General features: G+C 42.2%; 2 protein-coding genes across 2 annotated transcripts in view; one reads left to right on the top strand and one right to left on the bottom strand.

Annotated features, from left to right (window-relative positions):
* The window catches only part of dtnbp1b (dystrobrevin binding protein 1b), a 63,732-nt gene extending 54,763 nt beyond the window's left edge, over window positions 1-8,969 (bottom strand). Inside the window, exon 1 of the mRNA XM_005728468.1 lies at window positions 8,873-8,969. Coding sequence (XP_005728525.1) covers window positions 8,873-8,936 — 64 coding nt within the window. The 5' untranslated portion in view covers window positions 8,937-8,969. The remainder of the gene's footprint in view (window positions 1-8,872) is intronic.
* Window positions 8,970-9,079: 110 nt separating this feature from the next.
* mylipa (myosin regulatory light chain interacting protein a) lies at window positions 9,080-22,753 on the top strand. Its single transcript, XM_005728465.1, has 7 exons — window positions 9,080-9,340; window positions 10,493-10,683; window positions 18,771-18,956; window positions 19,828-20,025; window positions 20,132-20,296; window positions 21,027-21,450; window positions 22,031-22,753. The coding sequence occupies exons 1-7, from the start codon at window positions 9,254-9,256 to the stop codon at window positions 22,223-22,225; spliced, it is 1,446 nt and encodes a 481-aa protein (XP_005728522.1). The 5' UTR covers window positions 9,080-9,253; the 3' UTR covers window positions 22,226-22,753.
* The last annotated feature ends 225 nt before the right edge of the window (window positions 22,754-22,978 follow it).

Raw genomic sequence — 22,978 nt, 5'->3', positions numbered from 1 at the left:
AATCTCGTCATACGTTCTCTGATCTCCAGTTCAGAAACAATATTAGCTGAAAACAGAGTTTTCATGACATCTGTTAGTCAGTATTTTACTAGTATAAATACTGAAATGGAAAATCCATGAAGAAGCAAGCACACTTTTGAGTCTGACTGACAGATCCTTTGTACAACTCATGTATGCGTACAGTACGTGCGCAAATAATAAGATACATCTATAATACATAAGAGGCAGCACAGTGTGCCAGAATGAAGAGAATTAACCTCGCTTTACCTCTGTTAAAAATTTATACAAAGGTGCAAATGGGGAATTATCTGCCGACTCTGTACCTGACAGAATCTATACAAATTAACCTGCAGAATACACCCACTCATGGGACAGCAGGCATATATAGTACGCAAGAGAAGACTTATATATGCACGAACATACTCTTTTCCTGTGATTCAAAACAATCTATATTCTCTCGAGATGCACGAGTTAACTTTTCTATTCCTCCCTCTCTTCCATGTTTTCTGCACAGTGTGAAAAAAATTGAGATGTAGAAATGAACCTAATAATGACCATTTGACGGGGGTATGGCAACTTTGCACATCTGTTAACAAAAACAGTAACTCTTGACATTACCACTAGCAGTCTTACTCCTATTTTATTTCTGCTGAGCGATAATAACTGCCACCATCATGCCTTCACTCCATCTGACTTGCATGGCTGGTTGGAAACCAGAGCAGACCTTAAAAGCAATACCAAGATGTTAAGAGGCAGGAAATTCAACTTGCGGCCTCATGCTGTGAGGTGACAGCGCCGGCTGCTGAGTCACAACCAAGTCTCCTAAAGTACTCTTGGGTGGGGGTTGCCTCTGGGGGCGTAAGTCATCTTTATTCACTTTACAGTTCTACAGAAGTTGGAATTTCACCAAGAGTCCCAGACAAGTATTCAAAGTTTGGAAGAAAGTTTAGTTTTCACATTGATGTGCTTTTTCCAGTTAAGATTTTGCTAATCTAATGATCTACAACAGTCTTAGTCTGGCAGCAGCGGTATCACATTTGAGAGTATGGTATAATGGGTTCTCTAAAATGCTTTAAATCTAATAGAATATAACTAAAAGGCTCAGGAGATGAAGCAATTATTGTCTGGCTGGCCTCCTAGGACCTCAAAATTCCATGAAGTCACATTTGTCCTTTGGCCACTGGAACATGTGTCCTCTGCTAGGATTTGCAGTCTATCACCATGTTATGCAACTATCTCTGGGGACTGTTCCTTCAAGCACAGTTTACAAACACACTTGTACACCGTCGTCAGAAAATGGACCGGGGCACTCTGTGTTCTGCATTTCATCTCTTCTCAACAGAAGATGAGAAAATCTTCTCTTTTTCAGTCGCACTCTGTCATTACAACCTCGAACGCCTCCTGCCAGAAGATGTCAGGTGGCTGATTGTTCCTGGAATAGCCAGCCAAAGAGATAAAGTGTCCTGCTGAGCAATAGCTGGTGAATTATGGCATAAGAAAACAGCACGGTCTGCTTACTGACAGATATGTCTAACTGTAAACCAACCACGTCTTAAAAGGTAATATCACTGATTTGAAGTGTTTGAGCATTACTTGTACTTGTTTCATTCTTTAGTGTCATTTACTTTATTGTAAAAAGAAACCATCCAGACATGTTGTTTGACTGTGAATGACGTCATATGAATATAACAACTGATGTGATTATTTCAACTTGTTGGATTTGAAGGGAATCCAGAGTATGGATCATGTTTTCTTGCTAAATGTTTAAAAATACAAATGGCTTTCTCCACAGTGGCAAAAAGCACTTAAATTTAATAATGCACTGGAAAAGAGGCACTCTGTACAGCTAATTACTTAGAAACACTGACTGTGGGAAAACAAAACTACGAAAAACACACACACACACACACACACACAAATAGGGTATAGCTACTTATAAATCCTCAATTTGGTTTTACTGTGTTATTAAACTGTGCCATTTTCAGCAGTACATGTATCATTTGCCTAATGAGCAGTCATGATGGGCTGTCACTTGTTTGGCTTCATTTTTTTCCCTTTGTGTTTAACATAATTGCACACTGTGCTAAAACATTTCAGCAATTTGCATATATCTAAGTCTGGCTAACGCCTACATAAATGCATCTTTCGACATCTGTACACCACACACATGTGGCTCTGAGCAGCAAAGAAAAGTCACACACTAAGTAGAACATATACTACCAGTCAAAAGTGTGGAACAACCTTCTCATTTAATGGTTTTTCTTTATTTTCATGACTACTTACATTCAAGATTCTCACAGAAGGCATCAAGAACTATGAAAGAATAATTAAGAAACTATGTAGTAGTCAAAAAGTGTGAAATAACTCAAAACATTTATGTTTTAGCTTCTTTAAAATAGCCACCCTTTGCTTTGATGACTGCTTTGCACACTCTTGGCATTCTCTCGATGAGCTTCATGAGGTCGTCACCTGAAATGGTTTTCCAACAGTCAGTCCGACAGGAGTTCCCAGAGATGCTGAGCACTTGTTGGCCCTTGCCTTCCCTCTGCAGTCCATCTCATCCCAAACCATCTTGACTGGACTCTTCAGACCAAAGCACAGATTTCCACTGGTCTAATGCCCATTCCTTAGGTTTCTTGGACCAAACAAATCTCTTCTGCTTGCTGCTTTTCCTCAGTAGTGGTTTCTTAGCAGCTATTTGACCATAAAGGTCTGATTCGCACAGTCTCCTCTGAACAGTTGATGTAGAGATGTGTCTGCTACTGGAGCTCTGTGTGTCATTTATCTGGGCTCTAATCTGAGGTGCTGTTAATATCTGCAGCTGGTGACTGGGATGAATTTACCCTCAGCAGCAGAGGTGACGCTTGGTCTTAATTTCCTGGGGCGGTAACCAGTTTTATCGTAGTGCTTGATTGTTTTTGCAACTGCACTTAGGGACACATTCAAAGTTTCAGCAATTTTCCAGACTGACTGACCTTCAGTTCTTAAAGTAATGATGAACTGAGTATGAATTCTTGCATTTGTCAAATAGGGCTGTCAGCTGTGGACCAACCTGACTTCTGCACAACACAACTGATGGTCCCAACAAGAAATTCCACAAATGAACCCTGACAAGGCACGCCTGTGAAGCGAAAACCATTTTAGGGGACGGCATTGTGAAGCCCATTGAGAGAAGGCCAAGGGTTTGCAGTGTTGTCAACAAAGCAAAGGGTGGCTACTTTCAGGAATCTAAAATATAAGACAAATTTAGAGTTATTTATCTTTTTTTTTTCTTTGCTACATAATTCATATGTTTGATGCCTGCAGTTTGTATCTACAATGTAGAAAGTATTAGAAAATATAGAAACAAACCATTAAATGATAAGGTGTATCCAAAATGCTGACTGGTAGTGTATGTAACACACCCACATCACAAGTCATAGTGTTTTAAGTCCCTGGTACAAGATACTAAGAATACACTCACTGGTCAACATGTGAGGTACACCTGTCATACTGCTTGTGAACTCAGATATCAAATGACCCAATCACACGGCAGTGACTCAGTGCATTTAGCCATCTAGACACCATCAAGATGACCTCGTGAAGTTCAAACAGAGCATGAGAATGGGGACGAACGGTGACCGGGCTTGTCTGAGTATTTCAGAAACTGCTGATCTACAAGGATTTTCCCATAGAGCCAGAGAATGGGAATCAGCAGTGATGAACATGTCAGAGGTTGGAAGAGAATAGCCTGATTGATTTGATCTGAAAGGAAAACAACTGTAACTCAAACAACCACATCATATACACGTGTCCAGCCAAAGAGTCTGCAGCAACTGTGTGATTCTGTCATGTTGATATGAACCAAAATCTCTGAGGAATGTTTCCATCACCTTGTTGTGCCATGAAGAGTTAAGGCAGCTGTAAAGGCAAAGGGGTGTCCAACCCAGCACTAGCAAAGTGCCTCTAATAAAGAGGCCAGTGAGCGGACACAAAATGATATGTTTGACTCCTTGCTTGGATTCACCCAGTATTCCTCCCTAATGTGATGTTTGTAACTGGTAGTACAATACAGTACAAATCACAACAAATCTAAGTGGGATTTCTATAACCTGCAGGCACAGAATGTCCATTAAAATTGGTTTTGGGTTTACATTGTAGTAGTTTTACACAATAATTTCACTTTTTTCATCTAAACTTTTCATTTATTCTATGCATTTATTTTCAAATTTCAGCATGGTATGACCGTCTGTAGTTTTACTATTCTCTCACTACTCATAAAAACAAACTCCAGGTTGCAAAAAAGGCTTTTATTCATAAACACATGATATTTTGGATTAAATCTCCCTTTCCTCCCACACATGGAACCAGCCATGTGTATAATATTTTCTCAGACACCCAGAAAGGCAAAAAAATAAACACTGACACTAACTGTGCAGTGCTGCGTTTCTGAAAATAGCATTTCTAATTAGTTAGCCACAATGACTGCATTTGAATCAGCACAGTTTATATCAGCAGGCGGTGGTTTACACAGTCTTCATGCAATAACAATCTCACTGATTATTCACCGAAATCTGGGCCATTTCTAATCAGCAGTCAGACTAACTAAGATTTGAATATAATTAACCTACATGGTGCATGGTATGAAGTCCACCACATCAAAGACAACCAAACCTCTGATTTAGGAGGTCAATCTATTAGCTGTTAGGCTTCGAGAGAGCCATACTCCCTCTGCCAGTTCCTTAGTTCTCTCTGATAACTTCCATTCTGCCCGGTAGCGTAAATCATCCCTCTCTTCTCCTGAATCAACAAGCTCAATCCTCAGGAACATTTCTTTCTCCAACATCATTGAAGCCAGCACAGAATCTGCAGCTTGTCTGCTTCTTGGTAATCTGGGAGAGGACCGAGACACCCCTCGACGAGTGGGCGGGCCACTTTTAACCCCTCTGCTTCTGACGTCGTCTTCCTTTTGCTTCACCGAAGACACATCTCTGCCATCTGAGGTAGATGTACTAGAAGAACTCTCATTGGTTGATTCTGAGGTGACAGATGACTGCGTGTCCTCCAATTGGTCAAGATCCACTTGGTAGGCTAATTTCTTATTACTTTGTCTGCTGATGGAGAGACAAGGGGGCCACCGGAGGGAGAGACATTTTGTCACCGCCAGCCATAATTCTTGAGGCCTGAATAAACCTGACCTTGGCTGATCGGTGTCACAAAAACTGTTTCTTTCCTCCATTTCTGCATGTTCTCCTTCAGAATCCGACTCCACCACCTCTCTGACGGAAACTCTGTTAGAGTTCTTTGGTGACGGTTCTGCTTCTTCACCTTTGTTTTTTGACGCTGCCTCCTGATCCTCCCCAAAGCTGAAAGAACTGCTGAACCTCTGGCTCCTCTTCATTGCTCTTTCTGCCTCCACATCAGACTCTGACGATGAATCTCCCTCTGACGAGCGTCCACGCGGTGACGACCGATCCTTTGAGTTTTTCGACCATGGCCGATGATTCTCTTCAGACTCAGAGGAGCTGCTGGCCCTCTGGCCTCTCCTCATACTTTGGTAAACAATTCCTCTCCTCCAGCTGCCCAGTACTACTCTTCCTTTGGCTTAACAGCGACAGATTGACAGAAAAAGAAGCGAAGTAGTAACAGCTATCACAACAACAGCAGCCGCAGCAGCTCTGCTAGCATGGCACATTCTGACATAATATCTGCTTCAACAGGCACAGCTATGCCAGTGGAGCTGGGCAGTGATGACGTTGTGATGTCATGTGCCCACATGCACACATACACACACTCTTGCACAAATCCCCTGCGTGGCTCTGTGTTCATGCTTCAGTCGAGTGAGATGTGACTTGCCTCAAAGGGAAGTGATGTCACATTGCATGATGTCATACCTAGCCTCGAACCAGGAGTCTACAAATGGTCTGTGTTTGTGCAAGAGCGCAGATGGTACAAGAAAAAAAAAAAATAGATGCCCTACCCTTGAAATTGACCTAGATGTGCAACATGGTAGTTGTGATAACGATTTTCCTTTATATGCTTTATTCTTTGTGCTACAGTTGCGATGATATGCATCAAAAATAGTTTGTCTATTTTTGTCACAGGCTACCAAAATATACATTAAGTATTTTATGTTTTATTTACCCAATTAATTAAAGTGAAAAATAAAAGAATCATTAAAATCACTATGAGTTGCTCCAGATGTTTTTGTGTTTGCCATAAATATTGGTTCATTTGTCCAATTGTGTGTGCATGTGTTTACTTTATTTTGGGGTGCTGTAGGACAAAGAGAGAATTTTTTGAAAGCTTAAACCAATAACAGCAACAGCAGCTGTGCTCCTGTTGGAGCTCTTTGTGTTGTAGTAGTAGAGTACGTGTTTGTACGTGTGTGTTTGTGGTCTTATGAGGGCAGTCTGCTCAGTGAGTCCCAGACTAACAGCGAATGTTAGGTCACTGGCTATATGCTTGCTTTTCCATTTATGGTCCTGGTGGCTGCTCAGACGTCACGTCTCTCTGCTCATTCACTGCACACTTTCTTGCATCACCTCGGGGCAAAAGGACATTGCCTACTCTAAGCTGGCTGACATTCTCACACACAGAAAGACACACATAAATGTTACATCAGATAAAATCTGTTGAGTCGACGTTTGAATATAGGCAGCGATGTGTCGTTGAAGGGAAGAGAAATTGATAATGACTGAAATGAGAATAATAACATTTCTCATACTGGTTTTATCTAATGTGATCAACAATAAAAACCTAGTAGTTCTAGTCTGGACTACTGTGATTCATTATTATTGGATCGCTCTAAAAGCTTCCTGAAAAGCCTTCAGTTGATCCACAATCCGGCAGCTAGAGTACTGACAGGGATTAGGAAAAACAGCATATATTTCTTCCATATTGGCTTCTTCTGATAAATCCCTGTTATATTTAAAATTCAATTTAATATCTTTCTCCCAAAATCTTGAATAATCAGGCCATGTCATATCTTAAAGACCTCTTAGTACCTATCCTAACAGAGCACTTTGTTATCAGACTGCTGATAGGCTATTTAAAAGTAGAATGGGACCCAGAGTTCAGCGTTCAGGCCCCTTTTCTGTGGAACCATCTCCCAGTTTGGATTTCAGAAAGAAACACACCCTCTATTTTTAAGATTAAACTTTTAAAAAACTTTATTTTTTGATAAAGTTTATAGTCAGGGCTGAATCAGGTGACCCATGAATCCTCTCTATAAGTTATACTGCGAAAGGTCTAGGCTAAAGGGGTCTTTCCATGATGCACTGAGTGTTTCTTCTTCACTCACCTCTTTTCACTCTATGTGTTTACACACCTCTGTGCATTTAATCATTAAATGGTAAATGGCCTGTATTTGTATAGCGCTTTACTAGTCCCTCTACATTGTAGCCACAGCCACCCTGGGGCGCACTGACAGAGGCGAGGCTGCCGGACACTGGCGCCACCGGGCAACGGGTGAAGTGTCTTGCCCAAGGACACAACTACAGAGACTGTCCAAGGCGGGGCTCGAACCGGTAACCTTCCGATTACAAGGCCTTGTAATTGAGCCACGATCGCCATTAGTTACTATTAATCTGTGACCCGCTTCCATAGTGTGTCTTTTGTCCCATCATCCTCTCCTCACCCCCTGTCGCAACAGATGGTTGCCATTCGCTGACCCTGGCTCTGCCTGAGGTTTCTCCTTGTTAAAAGGGAGTTTTTCCTTCCCACTGTCACAGAGTGCTTGCTCAGAGTGCTGCGTGGTTGTTGGGGTTTTCTTTCTAATTTTGTAGCGTCTTTCCGTACACTCTAAAGCACCTGAAGGCAACTGTTGTTTAGTAAACTGAAATATGAATACAACTACATTTAAGTGAATTCAATATGACATGAACATCACATTCTACAGATTCCACGTCAATCAGTTTTTTAAAAGATAAACATGACGTGACCAATTGTAGCCACCTTTAACACGATAAACTCGCCTGTTTACTCTGTTTGTGTTTATGGAGCCCTGATAAAAATTTATGGTGCTACCCAGATTGGCAAAATCTATCCGGAACCCAAGTTTGGGTGAAATCACTTTACTCGTCTCACAAGGATTTTCATGGCATAAATAAATGAAACCTGGATCCTCAGGTAAGATTTAAATGTGATAAATCGGAAGCTAGCACAGACAAAAATACAGCTGCCAGGAAATTACTTCATTTGAAGAAAAGTGTCAGTGCTTTTTGGCATTCAAAAAGTGATCCAAATAAAAGGGCCACAGAACACATTATACATCTTTAAATGTGCAGTATGTAAAGCTGAACCTTATTTTCACATCCCTTCCAAGTAAGTGCTTTAATACAATATCTAGATGATGAAGTGAGTGTTTTTAGGACTCGGCGAGGCAGTAATGCAGTGGCTGGGGAGTAGAAAAATATAGAGAAGCACACTGCATCTACTCTAAAATGTCCGCTGGCAGGAAAACTCAGAGCTTGGCTGAATACTATGCCTCCATAGTTTAAGTGTGGCTGCAGCTTTCTGCAGTGTCTTATCTGGCATCACTGCAGACTGATGCTGAATAATATATCATGAAATAGCAAGATGTGAAGAAATGATGAGGTAGAGCAGGGTGAATTATTAAGTCTCTCTTAGTTGTTTTATCTTGACCTTTTCCCCCACCTTGACACACTATAATCAAACAGTTTCACGTTCTCCGACACTCAAACGGAGCAGCGTTATGGAAAAGTTGAAGTTGCTAATGTATATTAAAAAAAATCACAAAAAGCTTTGGATGGAAAACAGCAAGCCAGCGAAGCTGAATGCGCTCCAGTTATGGGAGTTATTTCTGGACTGCTTCCACATACATTATTCACACGAAACGAAGGGTAGACGGCACACAAGCCATTAAACTCACCCCGAGATCCGCGCGAGCTCGCTGAAACATCACAGCCACGAGGACAAGGTGAGTTCAGGTGCATGCAACAGGCGAGCCAAGTGAGGGCGCAGTGGACTCCTCACAGTTCAAGGCACGAGAGGCGAGCTCGAGCCCGAGCGGCGTGCGGATGATACGCCACTTCTCATTGGCTCAGGATGTCAAATAGGCGGTGCTGTGCGCGGCGTTTCATTGATATACCCTACAGCTGGTGGCTGCGGACACCAAACGGAGTGAAAGGGCTAAGAAAGTGATGACGGCTTGATGTAGAGGGGTTGTGTTTTTTTTAAGCGAAGGCTCGAGAGTTGGTAGAGTGTTTTAAAGAGTGGCACACCAAAGATTTTCAGAAACAAAACAGTCAAAATGCTCTGCCACGTTACTCGTCCGGATTCGGTGGTGATGGAAGTGGAAGTTGATGCGAAGGCGAACGGTGAAGATTGCCTCAACAAGGTAAAGACGGGCTGCACGTTTTATTCTTCTTTGTGTCTTAATGTGAAAATAACGTCGCCGTATGTCCGTCGGTGAGGCAGCACGGCTCGGGTCGTCCGAAAAATATTTTCTTATGTTTCAGAAAACTTCACCTCTAATGTGTCGCGCTCATTTATGAGTCGACTATATGTGGTGAATAAGACTGAAGAGCCGAGTTTCTGCACGATTAGAAGATTTTATTTGTTTTTATTTCTTGAATTAATTAATTCGCCACAGCTTCATTGAGCTTCAGCTTTAAGCTACAACAAAACTGTCACCTGCTTTGTTGCTTGTAGCAAACTAGGACTGAGGAAACAATGTTCTGAGCGCCAAGTGCAGAAAAAAGGTCAACTCTTTTTTTTCTTTCGTGTCCTTTTCTTCTTCTTCTTCTTCTTCTTTCGTTATTCTTTTATTTTAATAATACAAACCCTCTAAAGTGTCACTTCTGTCAAAAAGACACGGAGCTGAAACACGTAGAGAAAAGTTTTGTTAGGTTGCTGGGAAGCTGCCGACTGCCACTTCAGGCTCCTTCGCTTAGTCAGAGGCAGATGGCTTTGTGCAGGTTACTCCAGGTCATCCTGCCGCCTCTCAAGATGAAACTTAGCTTTTTCACATCTCTACCCACCACCACCCCAACTCAACATGGACACAGTAGTAACTGTTATTTCCTTTGATTGCCATTTCCCCTCCTCATTATGATGTTAATCTATTTAATATGCACAGAACGAGTTTTATCTCAGCCTCCTGGCTCCCTGTGCAGACTTTCAGCAGCAGTTATGTAATAAACCCATGGCTGCTGCCGCCGGAGGAGCGTGGGATTGCGGGCTTGATGAGCCCCTGTACCCCGGGAGGGGCTCCAAGTTCACTTCGTGAGCTTCAGAATATTGATGGGGGTTTGTGTGTTGGCATATCTGCAGTAACAGCAGTACTGGTGAATTTCCTTGTAAAAAAAAAAAAAAAAAAGTCCAGTGGGACTTTACTCTGTTGGTTCTCGTCACTTTCCACATGACAAGAAAAGTTATCGATTGCCTCTTTAAAGGAGCTCTTCACCATCTGTCACTGTCCTGTGGTGAAAAGCTTCTCGCCTCACTTCGTCTGTTTTTTGTGACCCCCGCTTGTTTTGCCTTTCTTCAGGTTTGCAGAAAGTTGGGCATAATCGAAGTAGACTACTTTGGGCTGCAGTTCACAGGCAGCAAAGGAGAAAACCTGTGGCTGAATCTGAGGAACCGCATCAGCCAGCAGATGGATAATTTGACACCCTGTCGGCTCAGGCTGCGGGTCAAGTTCTTCGTGGAGCCCCATCTGATTCTGCAGGAGCAGACGAGGTACTTTTGAAAGTTTGCACGCTGTAAAGACACCGTGTGCAAGGAAATTTGCTCATAGGCCTTAGAACAGCTATAACTCTGAACTACTTCCTCTTATTGTTTTGAGTGTGTAAATGTGTTCGTCATCTCCTCTAAAACGGGTCGAAGAAATGACATCAATTTTCTTTTTCATGACTTTAATGAGGAGCACGTGTTTGGGGAAACAAAACAAAGCCACCATTGGCGAGTTCCCAGAGCATAATCTGATCACTGTTTCCAACAAAGTGAAAATGCCCTATAGTAACCTCTTCCCCAGTCCTTCCGGGGTTACTATAGGTCATTTTGGTGAAGCGCCAGGCAGGAAATATGATCCAGCAGCTCTGGTGCTGTGTGCTGCTCTGAGCCTACCCCCAGGGACCCTCTGTGTGACAGCCAGGACCTCTCGTCACTGCTCCCATTCAACTCGAAATATCTTTTTGTTTCAATTGGCCGTGGCTGTTTTTCGTGTGAACAAAAGCCCTCCCGTTTTCTGCTTTTTCTGCAGATGCGGTTTGGGGAAAAGCTTGTGTGAGGGGTGCTTACCCTTGCGAGAATATGCCGTCAATTAGAATAACAGTTGCAGCTGAAGTTCTGGATAACTCTTGTTCACTTTCTGTGCTTTATTGGTCATTAGGCGATGGCAAGCAAAACTGCTGCTACAGTGAGTTGACATGTAGTTTTAACATGTGCCCTTCTCTGGTAGACTAGTTTAAAAAAAAAAAAACAAGTAACAATCCCAGGCTTGTCTGACTCGGTAGTCCCCTGCCCACAGACTGTAAAGTTATAAATGGAAAGTGAATTTTCAGCCTTTGAAACGAGTCCCAAAAACTTGTTTTGATGGAGTTGATGTTATGTTCACCCCGGGCGATGTGGTGAGTGTTTGATACCATGGATATGAATCAAGGAAGCACTTGAACTGCAGCATTCCACTAGAACTATTTATCAAGCTAAACTGTCCCTGTTGTTCTCCGGTTCACCTACTTCTCCGACTCTCTTCCTTCTCCCTTCACTGTGCTCTATCAAATGTAAAAAGAGGGGATTTCTACTGTTTCTTCATGTGCTGCAGTTGGGCGATTAAACTGTGCCCACTCCTATTTCCTCTCTTTCTGGCTCTTCTCCCTCCATCTTCCTATTCCACTCCACTGTAGCCCATATTTGGCAACCTTTTGAAGAAGAAAGTGAAAGGACAGTCAGGGGGGCTAAGGGCACGGAGGACACTTGGCTGCCTGTGCGCTGACCTCCAGTAGATTAGCAGGAGTTATCAGCAGATGGCTGGTGTTTGGTCAAGACGTGGGGGGTGGGCGGTGAAAAGAAGTGAGATAAAGATTTTAAGTTGCAGGTAAGGTCAGGTGGGTCGCTGCTAATAAATACTCGCACATGTCACACTTCACCACGCTGTGAGGTTAGGTGTTTAATTTTGGCTCAGCCTTCATGCCGTCCGTCTGCTCAGATGTGATATAATATGAGGGGTGAGCCTGCAAACACTGGCATCCGTTTTTAGAGAGAAGGCCAAGCTGTTGATGTTACAGCAGCAGCATTTTGAGGACAATCGCACGTGGCTCAGAAAATCCTTTTAGTGCATTTAGAGTGGTGGCATTTCTATGAAAGACTCGCATCATTTTTTTTCTTGACTTTTATCTTGTGTGCGTGCATTTAACATCATCTTTGCTAGTGAACGGTCTACAAAAGAGTGGCATGCAAGGACCTTCTACACCAATTGATTTATTTTTTGTACTTGTAAAGAAAGGCAAAAGGACCAGTTTTAGCTTATTGTGTAGCTACAATGCACAGATGATTAATGCATCGTTTTCCTGAAAGATGGGTTTTGGAGGTTTTTTGTTGTTTTGTTTGTTTTGTTTTTTGCTTTGTAGAAAATAAATTCAAAATTTAAGCAAATGGTGCTTAGACAGACTAGCTTCCCTTTTCTTGTTCTGTCACCTTTGACCTAATTAAGCTACACGACTTCCTGAAAGTTGCTCTGAATGCACACATGCTGTCATGACACGCCTCATGACACAAAGCCATCTTCTACAGTCCACTTTTTAAAAAACATTTTTGTTAGTCACACACCTACAGGCCCTTTCCACTGCAGCAGAACATCCAATAATTATTTTGAGGGCATTTGTGTACCCATCTGAGTATCTTCTGCTGCTTTTTTTTCCCCCCCTCTTGTGTTCAGTTGAGCAATAAGTAGCAAGTGTGTGCGAACTTGAGTAAATATTCCATGCAGAGCTTGGAGGATAGCCTTGTCACTGTCCCCTTATGGGCCTTTATAGCCCTTACATAACCTGATGAACCTGCAGAGCTGCTTATATAAGCTGCTGCGCACTTTGCTGCTGCTTTAAGCCTAGCAGGTCACAAGTGTTAACCCTGCATGTGAGCATTAAAAGAAGCCTTAATGCTCAGATGCAGCAGACTGTTTGGGCACATTCTGCCAATTCATTTTAATCTTTGGTAGATAAACGTGACATTCAGACTCTAAACCTGAATTCATAGTATTTAAGAGGGTATGCAGTGTGACTGTATTGCGGGGCTTAAATTCAGCTTGCATCTGTGATAAAAGTGTCCCAGATCATGCTTCTAAAACCTCATTTACTTTTTTTTTATCTGTTTGCTTTTCTTTTGCAGACTTGTTTAATATAGCTTGTCTAGAACAGTTTATGCTACTGTGTATAAAATTGACTTGGGGTGGCTTCTTTCCATCTCTCTATCAGCTTGTTTGTTTTTATTTATGTATTTTTCTTCTGTTCGTAAAAGTTCTTCGTTCCATAAGTTCTATAAAACATCCAGCATCAACTGACCTGTTACTGGAATAATGCTGCTTTTATTGGTTAAAGGATGCTGACAGAAGGGCCTCAACAGTCTCTGTTATCTGCATCATTAAACGCTACTTGCTAAAGGGCATTTATAGTTTAAATATGTGAATGTTTTCCCCTTCATTAGCACTCCTGTTTAGCATTCTGGTCAGGCAGTAAAAAAAACAAAAAACTAGATGGCCCCAGAAGGCACAGCTATTAGCACAGGCTGTATCAGAGGTCCTGGTTGTTAACCCGTGTGCCTCCTCTGGTTTAAGCCTTTGTTTAGCATCAATCCAAATCAAACTCAAAGTGAGTTTTATTTAAAGGAGAATTATTTTAATTGATTATGGCTTTTGAATAAAATGTTTATTTGAATCACTGTTGTTCAGGATGGTGACACAAGTAGAAAAGACACGGACAAACCCTAAACAGTTTTGCCTAAACGGTCTCCTCTGTGATGAATCGCAGGACTGGAAACGATTGTAGACTAAAAATATTTGGCTTTAACTTTAAAGACTCTTCACTGCTTGTCATTTCTCTTACCGTGCACCACCTTTCTTGCATAATCCTGAATATTGTCTACCCACGGTGGCTGTAGATAAAATCAAATTGGAATTTTTGTCACAGACTTTTACTTTATACTCCTGTGCATGGTGGGGTAGTTTTTTGTTGTTTTTTTTAAAACCTGCTCTGGGCCTACACGTACATAGCCAGAGTCGAGCCTGTGTGTGTGTGTGTGTGTGTGTGTGTGTGTGTGTGTGTGAAGAAAAAGCTCAATTTGACTGCTTTTTTTTTTTTTTTTGTATTCTCAGCAGATCAGTTTTGTTTCTATAACGCACAATTGCAGATAAGGACTATGAAGAACGAGCCGTGTTTGACAAAGTTCATACACGGCCTCTTAGAGTGAATGTTCTACAAAAACAATTTATGCAGGTCACACTCGATTATCGTTTTCAGGTCGTTGTGACATGCTACACAGACTATTAAGCCAAAGATCACATATGATGCCTGTGGGTCTTCGAGTGTTGTTTTATCTGCAAGCTCTACAATCAGTAATTCTTCTCCTCCAGCTTCTGTATAAATTTCTTACCGTCTGTTTGTTGTGCACTTGAGTAACCTTGCCGTGGTTCTTTTGAAGCCACAACATGACAGTTTTTATATTTTTATGGTGCCTGAACTTGATGCTGGGCAGTAATGGCAATATTTTACCAGCCAGTTGCTTGAAACCCAAGAAGTGTTGCAGACAAGCAGCGGCTTTGTTTTAATACAGTGTCGGCTTTCAGTCCAACTTGTCAGTTCAAAAGCAAGTTTTATTTAGCGCTTGGCATTAATGCTGCGCAACTGTGCATCAAACTATGCGATCAAACCGCCCACAGCTTCAGAGAGGATGAGCAGAGGTAACTATAGTTCACTGACTGCTAGTAACCTCACGACACATTGCTTCTGGCAGGGTGTTATTTGACTAACTTACAAACCGCATTGTTGAGAGTCCAACCGATGAGGTCGGAAACTCTAGTAGTGATTGGCTGAAAGAAGTGCAGGCGGAGGTGTTAGGTTTCAGTTTGCGGGGATGTTTTGTTCTCCTGTGAAATGAACCGGTTGACATTCAGCTTGGTGGTTGGTCACGGCACAAAAAAAAGATGAAATGGTTTTTATAGATGGGTGGAACATACTGGAAAGTTTAGTTGACTTTGAAAAGTTCTGTTTTCTTCTTCAGAGCAAATGTATTTAGAAAAAAATAATAATTAAAGGTTCTCACTGAGTTGCTGGAGGGGGGGGACAATTCCTTTAGGGATATTTCAGTGTTTTCAAATGGTTCAAAGACGGAGCAGAATAAATCAGCTGAAAAATTTATCTTCATCCCTCTTAGCTCCGCTCTTTGGCCGGTGACCTATTTTGAAATATTCGTTCTCAGGGCCCAGGCCTGCTTTAATTGAATTATTCCAGTTAGGCAATCAAGTATTGAAACTCTTGCACAGCCCTTCACACAACGATCTCCACAACATCCACAAGCTCTGTTTTCAGGAGATTTCATTTCACCTGTGCTCTCTTGGCACTGACGAGTGTTATGACGGTAAATGAGTAATCCTTTTAAGCCTTTGTTTATGGGTTTTCTCCATTAAAAGACAAAGCAATGGGGTGTATACAAAGTAATACAGTAGAAGTAGGCCACGAGACTTTGTGCACATTTCCTGGCATTCAGTCTGCATGTGTGCACGCTAGTTGGATCAGCCTAGAGAACAAAACAAATGCTGAGATGATGGCTGCAGCTCTAAAAGTACTTTCTTCAGTAATGATGCATGTGCAAATGTATCTGGATAGTATCATGCATTGCTCCTTGACACTGTGACTCAGAGAGCTGTCTAGCTGCTGATAAATGGCTCTCCGGTCACTCAAAGGGGGGTCACGGTGACTAGATTCTTTATCATCTGCTTGGAAACCAATTTGCTTGGGCCTGAGGGGGTTTATTTGTCCATTTCTGTTGTCTTTTGTTGCCGTTATAAAAGACGCGTAACCCTGAAGGATTTGTAAAAGACCTAACACCCCTTTATTTTATTTATTTTTTTATGCGTCCAGACATACTGAGTCACAAATCCTTCCTTTCTTTCTCAGTGTTTCCAAAAGGAAGCTGCACAGTAAATTTAAGGAAGTCTGCCTGAATTGGATCAAGACCACATCAGCAAATCAAGCTCAACTCCCATGTTGGGTTATATTGTGAATTTATGGGCTCTTGCTTGTCTAATAGGAAGGATCTTGACAGGTGCTGAGACTGCCTGATCCTAGCACAGCTGTCTGAAAAGCTCTTTATTCAACAAATAGGTCAGGAAGTCCTTGCCTTGTAACTAACAGGGACAAAAGTGATAAAACTTGCTTTTACCAGGTTAAATTTGTGACTGTGTGGTGTTGCTGTTCAAATCCAGTGTTTAAAAGCACAACAGCAGGACGCGTGCACATGAAGCAGTTGTGTGCCGAGTTGTTTTTGTGGTGTTCAGTGGAGTGCATATTTGTTACCTCAGGCTCGTCAGACAGGAACGACTAGCAGTGATCTCTAGTTACCTCTTCTTCAAGATTTTTCTTCCTAATAGTTATTTTAGCCTGAGCTCAGCAAAGCACGCACACCTGTTTACACATATCTGGCTTCCCACAACACTGGAGTAACACAAGTTTGGTGTCTTACCCTGCAGCCAAAGGGAAGGGCCCAAAAGTGCATCTCATGGCACACTGACACAAGTCGAGCAATGTTGAGGTAAAAGTTTTGGGTACGTCTCCTCTTTGTCTTGTCTTATCTTATCGGCGCTGCGATAGCCAACAGGTCCGCACTTGTGCTGAAGGGCGCTTTTGAAATTTTAATTGCCGTTCATGGCAGCAATGTACATCTTGGCAGTCCCCACTTAAACTAGAGTAACCTCTGCGGCTTGCCCTATGGTAACCCTTTACGGCAACCTGTAGTAACCTCTCCGTCAAGTCGGTCCTATTGTTTGCGTCAGGCAGGTAGCTAACGAGCAGCTCGCTGTCACATGACGCCTGCTGGGCTTGACACAATAGATTGCAGTGTTTGTGTGTGCGCGTGCTTGAGGGAATGGGATGTTTAACACCATATCAAAGCAGTGTTTGTTATGCCTGAGGCTAGTCAGCTGCGGGGTTTCGTTGTTACAGTCTGGCTTTATCTGGGATGGTGTAGACTTGACTGTTTGTGTGCCCCACAGCTGCTTTTTGCTGCTGGAAACACTGCGAATGTGTGTTGGAGGAGGTGTCTGTTTTGTTTTTGTTTTGTTTGTTTTTTGTTTTTTTGGGGTTTTTTTGTTTGTTTTGTTTTTTGCATTGCAAAGCTGATGCACTGCATGTGCATATTCTGTGTGGGCTCCTCCTGCTCCCCTGAGATGACAGAGGAAACGCCACATCCATGTCTTCTGTAGTTCCCATAGGGGTTCTCAAGTAGATGCGTTTTCCACATAATCAAAACAAAGGCTTTGTACACACATAATGAAGAGTGTGGTGAGTGCTTCTTCTCCACTCGACTCATAAATGTCCTTGTAAAGCTTCTCAAATATCCCCAAGTCACGGTATGACCTGATTTGCACAAATGAAAATGTCTCTCTTGGCATCATGCTTCAAAGGGAACTTTGGCCCAAGGGAGGTTTTGCTTTAGTCGAAATAGTGAGCAATTTGAGGCACAATATGCTTTAAGTCTACATCAGGAATATGGAGCTCCCAAAAAAATGCTGAGAATAGAGAAAAGTGCATTTTAAGTTTTATTTGTAGAGCACTGGAGGACTAAAGATGACAATCAGGATGTTTGTCCGGTGGAAGCTGCAGAGCAGGTTTATAGACAGTTACTTTGTTATAGGTCGAATCGAGGAAGGATCGTTTGGGTTACTTGCGTTCAGTGTTTTCATGATGTAAGAACTGAGTCACTTAGGGTGTTCCTGTTGACGTATTGTCTCCTGCTGCTAGAAGGAAGAAAAGTCCTTACATCTTTTGGTCAAAACAATAGCAAGACATGTCAAGACTTGTGTTTTTGGAGTATGGAGATATTTTCCTTGACCACGCCAGAACTGTGTGTTCCCTGTTAAAACATTAACTCAAAACAATAACAGTTCTTGTATTTGCCCACTGTAAAACTTCCACATTTCGGAGCAGAAATGGTTTGGTTTTAGGCACAAGCATGAGTAACGACGTAATTAGGGTTTAAATGGCTATATCACATTTTTGGCAAGAAGCCCAAGAGATGGACATGGATTACACACAGAGCCTGGCCGGCAGTCACGTAATTGAGCCCCAAGCAGTGCATGTTCAGTTTCCCATCGAGCTGCAAAGTCTAAATGCGCATGACATTAGAGAGCTGTTGTTTGCATCTTTAACTTTGTTTCTCAACTTCTACTTTTAGGGTTTCCAGTGAAATTACACTTAAAGGAAGTTAGTGGTGTATGTTTTTGAGGAAGTTGTAGAAACGGAGAGAGTGGTTGTAACCGCCGAGTACGAGCTAAGTGGTTTTTCCTTCTGCTGCACACACAGTTGCAGTCTGTGATGGGATTTAAGCTTTGCAATGACCACCTGCTCTGACATGTCTGGGTGACTTGAGTATAACACATGGAAGTTGGTTCTGCATGACTATGTCAAAAGTAATAAATGAATCCCTCTGTTTATTTTTTTTAAGCCACTGGTTATTTAGGTAAAGTTTTTTTTTTTTAAATAAATAAAATAAAATCTCCACTAGTGCTGAGTTTAGTGTGGAAAAATTCTTATTTCTCCTCTTTTTCTGCCCTGTAGACACATTTTCTTTACGCACGTGAAGGAGGACCTCCATAACGGTCACCTGCGTATGGGCTCGGAGCAAGCCGAGGAGCTGAGTGCACTCCTGGCACAAGCAGAGTTTGGCGACTACAACCAAAACACAGCCCAGTACTGGTATTCAGAGCTGTGTGGAGAAGAGCCCAGCCCCGCCACCATCGACAGGTACAGCACTTGCCAAACATGAAAATAAAATGTCTTTGTGAATATGGGACATTTGCACATGAAAGATGTACTAAGTTATAAATTATGCTGCAGCCTAACATTACCTCTAGTGAAGTTTTCTTAGTTTATGAGACAACTGTAGTTTTTATAGCCCACAAACATGCTTTCTAAGACACTCTGTACCACTGGAAAGTCACTGAAGCCACCGCGCTATTTTTGAGGGGGGTAGGAGTCCAGCCGAGGAGGCATGATGAAAAGTAAATAATGGAGCATGGCAACGAGCCAAAGATGGCATAATGTGGCAGCTAATGGTCATCAATATTAAAATAATTTAAGAAATTTAAATGCTGTCTTCAGCAAAAAAGGAAGCAGTACAGTTAAACAGAACTGTCTTTTAAACTAGACTGCACTTTTCCCCTACATTGCAGCAGTTTTTTTTTTTTTTTTTGTTTTTGTTTTTTCCTTTTCCAAGTGAAAGACTTAAAGACTCAGATAAGAACACATCACGCACAGCCACATGGTTGGTGTATGCTGTGAGCTAATGCACACACTGATCAGCAAACCGAAGCTGACAGGAGATCAGATAGCATGTGCTCGCAGGGTTTCACTAACAGAACCTCCCACTTTCTCGTTAAATATAACAAGGACGACGGTTTTACTGCGTTTTTAACGTCTGAGAACATGGATCGCGTTCTGTTACGAAATGTGACGCGTAGATGGGAAAGTGTAAACGCAGCTTCCCCTTCTCTTCCCACATGTTGTGCAAATGGCCCCGGTCTCTCTATATATTTTATAGCTCTCAGTATGGTAATACATATACTCTTGTGCTTTTCTGCAACTGACTAAAAACATTATTTTTTTGCCCCTGCAGTATCATTTCCAGACACAAAACTCTAGAAGGTCTGAGCCAGGGCTCAGTGGAGTATCAGGCCCTGCAGCTGGTCTCCTCTCTGGAGCATTACGGCGTGGAGTGGCACTGGGCTCGCGACGCAGACGGTCAGAGGATGGCAATAGGAGTTGGTCCTGAAGGCATCGCTATTTGCAAGGAGGATTTCAGCTTGGTCAACAGGTACAACGACCGACATCTATAGTAATAACCTTGTTTCTAATATAACTGCATGTTTGATAATACAGGACGTGGCAGCATTTAACAATTTCCTGTTAACTTATTTTAGGATAAGCTATCCAATCATCCAGATCGCCACCCAGTCGGGGAAAAGTGTCTACCTGACAGTTACCAAGGACACGAATGACAGCGTTGTGCTTCTGTTTAAGCTGATCAGTAACCGGGCAGCCAGCGGCCTGTACCGAGCCATCACAGAGACGCATGCTTTCTACAGGTGAGGGTTAGAGCAGCTACTATGGTTGCATTTAAGAGAAGTGGTTCAAAGCTTTAAAACATAACTGTAAGTTATTGCATCTCAAATGTTAGAAATCACAGGACAAAGTCTGCAGCTCACCTAATGTCATGAGCCCAGATGAGTTTAAATATTGAAATAAGTTTTTGTGTGTGTGTGTGTCAGTCAGCAGTCTTTGTTGTTAGTCATTCACCAGTCTGTTTATTGTGGACTATCCTTCACTTAACACTAGTGAATTATTAGAGGGGTGCAGTAAAACATAACCTAAAATGTGCTCTGTAAAAACTTGTTTTGTTCTCTTTAGGAGAGCATAAAGTGTCCCTGCCTGCCTGACCTGCTTAAGTAAATATGAAAGTGAAAATGTAGACTGGGCAAGACGGCTTTTTGTGTGTGTGTGTGTGTGTGCGCGCGCATGCCCAAAACTCTCTTTGCAGTGAGCAGGGACAGTTTAGATGGCTGAGCTATGAAATTGTTCTCAATCACAATGATACAAAGACAGACCTGTCCTTTAGCTGCCAGGATAGTTTTTTTTTTTTTGTTTGTTTGTTTGTTTTTAACTCTGCAGACAAATCATGTATTTTAGTAGTAAATGGAACAGGATGGTTGCAAGTCACAATTTGTATTGATTATCTTAAACTGAAATCAAAGCTCAAATTCGTTGGCAGTAGTATTAATGCTTTTTTATTTTTTTTATTTTTTATTTTATTTTCAGGTGTGACACAGTTACCAATGCAGTGATGATGCAGTACAGCAGAGACTTCAAGGGCCACCTCGCCTCACTCTTCCTCAACGAAAACATCAACCTGGGCAAAAAGTACGTTTTTGACATCCGCCGTACCGCCAAGGAAGTGTACGACCACGCTCGGCGAGCGCTCTACAACTCTGGCGTGGTGGACCTGATTTCCCGCTCTGAAAGCAGGGATCGCTACTCCCCTTCACGCTCCCCAAGCAGGGACGGCGAGCAGGACAAGGGGCTGGACTGTGGCAGCTGCCAGCAAAGCCGCGCCCTGCAGGAACGTCTGCAGAAGCTCAGAGAGGCTCTGCTGTGCATGCTCTGCTGCGAGGAGGAGATAGATGCTGCATTCTGCCCCTGCGGCCATATGGTGTGCTGCCAGACCTGCGCAAATCAGCTTCAGGTGAGGATTTCTCCACAGTCACATGTGCTGACAAATGACTCCTTAAAAGTGACTTTTGCTTGAAAATCAAACAGTTTCTGCTCCTACGTTGAGTTTTCAGTTTCACCAAAAGCCTTTTTAAATTATTTTAGCTCCAGATTCTTATCTTTTTTTTTTTTATGGTCTTTTAAACAACATCCAAAGCCTTGCTTTACACTCTGCTGACCTGATTGTCCCCCACACTTAATCAGCTAAATGTGGCCCATCTTGTGGAAGCAGATGGTGTGTGTGAGTGTGCCCTTATGAAGGGATTATGTCAGCCAGGCAAATCTCTCTTCTATTAATTCAAATGGGGAAACGTGACCCAACTAATAGATGTGTGAATCACTCCGAAACTTTAAGGCAAAAGGAAACGTTTACTTCTTTGGAAAGAATCACAGTTTAGTTTTGTGGTTAAGTTTGTGTTGCCCTCACTGCAGCACGATCAAAGTTGCACATTGAAATCACGAGGCCTACGTGTTTGTGAAAGTGGTGCAGTTTTCCTGTTTCCCCTCTTAAACAGATGTATTTTAAATGCTTTTCTTCCTCTATTTCCCCCCAGTTGTGTCCCGTGTGTCGATCGGAGGTGGAGCACGTGCAGCATGTCTACCTGCCCACTTGCACCAGCCTCCTGAACCTGACGTTGACAGACAACCACCAGCACCGCAGCAATATTCCCGCGCCCATCCACAGAGACACGGCCTCTCCTCACACCTGCTCCACCACAGAGTATGAACACAAGCTCTACCACACATAAAGACGGCACCACCAAGAACTCCACCGTGAACACTTTGAAGTTATAACAGACAGATTTCATACAAAAGGAGGAACATTTGCTTTTTCATCAGCTTTTTTTCCCTTTTTCTGTCCCTGACTGAACTTCAGAAATGACCAAAAATGGAAACTCCTGAGCATATTTAAAGATCTCCGCACTTAAACTACACTGATTCTTTGTTTTTGATGATGTTCAGTTTGTCACTGGTTCATTAGTATTTTTTTTTCCTTCCTTTTTGCTCTTTGTGTGTCATTCTGTCCAAACATTGTCTATTTTATTTTTTAAAATATCATTATGCCCTGCCACAGTATCATTTTTATTAAGATTAGGCTCTTATTGTGAATTAAATTATTGCATCAGTTGACCTGATACACAATTATGCTTTTGAACTTGTATTTTGGTTGAATGCTCCATCGTGAGTAGCTCCTAGCCCTCCTAGACTGGCTAAAAACGGTATTTAATTGAGGGTGTTTTTGTTTTTTAATAATTATTTTTGAAGCTTTGACATTTTAAAACTTTTATGTAATGGCTTGAAATGCAGTTATTTTTTCTTAATGTACATTTTTTGTTTTTTAATGCCAATGAGGAGGTATTTAGAGGTTTTGCAGCATACTGCTCCTGAGTTTGGCACGCATCGCACAAACTGCAGAAAGACTACCACAGTCTTCGTCTTGTTTTGATCAGAACTGAATCTTACTGACACTCCACTCGGTTTCTTTCATAGACCGCTCAATC

This window comes from Pundamilia nyererei, unplaced genomic scaffold (assembly GCF_000239375.1).
Source record: "Pundamilia nyererei isolate P.nyererei 1_Seehausen unplaced genomic scaffold, PunNye1.0 scaffold00028, whole genome shotgun sequence".
NCBI classification, from domain to species: Eukaryota; Metazoa; Chordata; class Actinopteri; order Cichliformes; family Cichlidae; genus Pundamilia; species Pundamilia nyererei.
This window is presented reverse-complemented; position numbering and strand designations above follow the sequence as displayed.

What these genes read in the sequence shown, in the direction of transcription:
- mylipa (XM_005728465.1), top strand. Translation starts at nt 9,254, where the DNA reads ATGCTCTGCCACGTTACTCGTCCGGATTCGGTGGTGATGGAAGTGGAA. An exon ending in GTGAAGATTGCCTCAACAAG is followed by an intron (nt 9,341 to 10,492) that starts GTAAAGACGGGC and finishes GCCTTTCTTCAG; the next exon opens with GTTTGCAGAAAGTTGGGCAT. An exon ending in GAGACGCATGCTTTCTACAG is followed by an intron (nt 20,297 to 21,026) that starts GTGAGGGTTAGA and finishes TTTTATTTTCAG; the next exon opens with GTGTGACACAGTTACCAATG.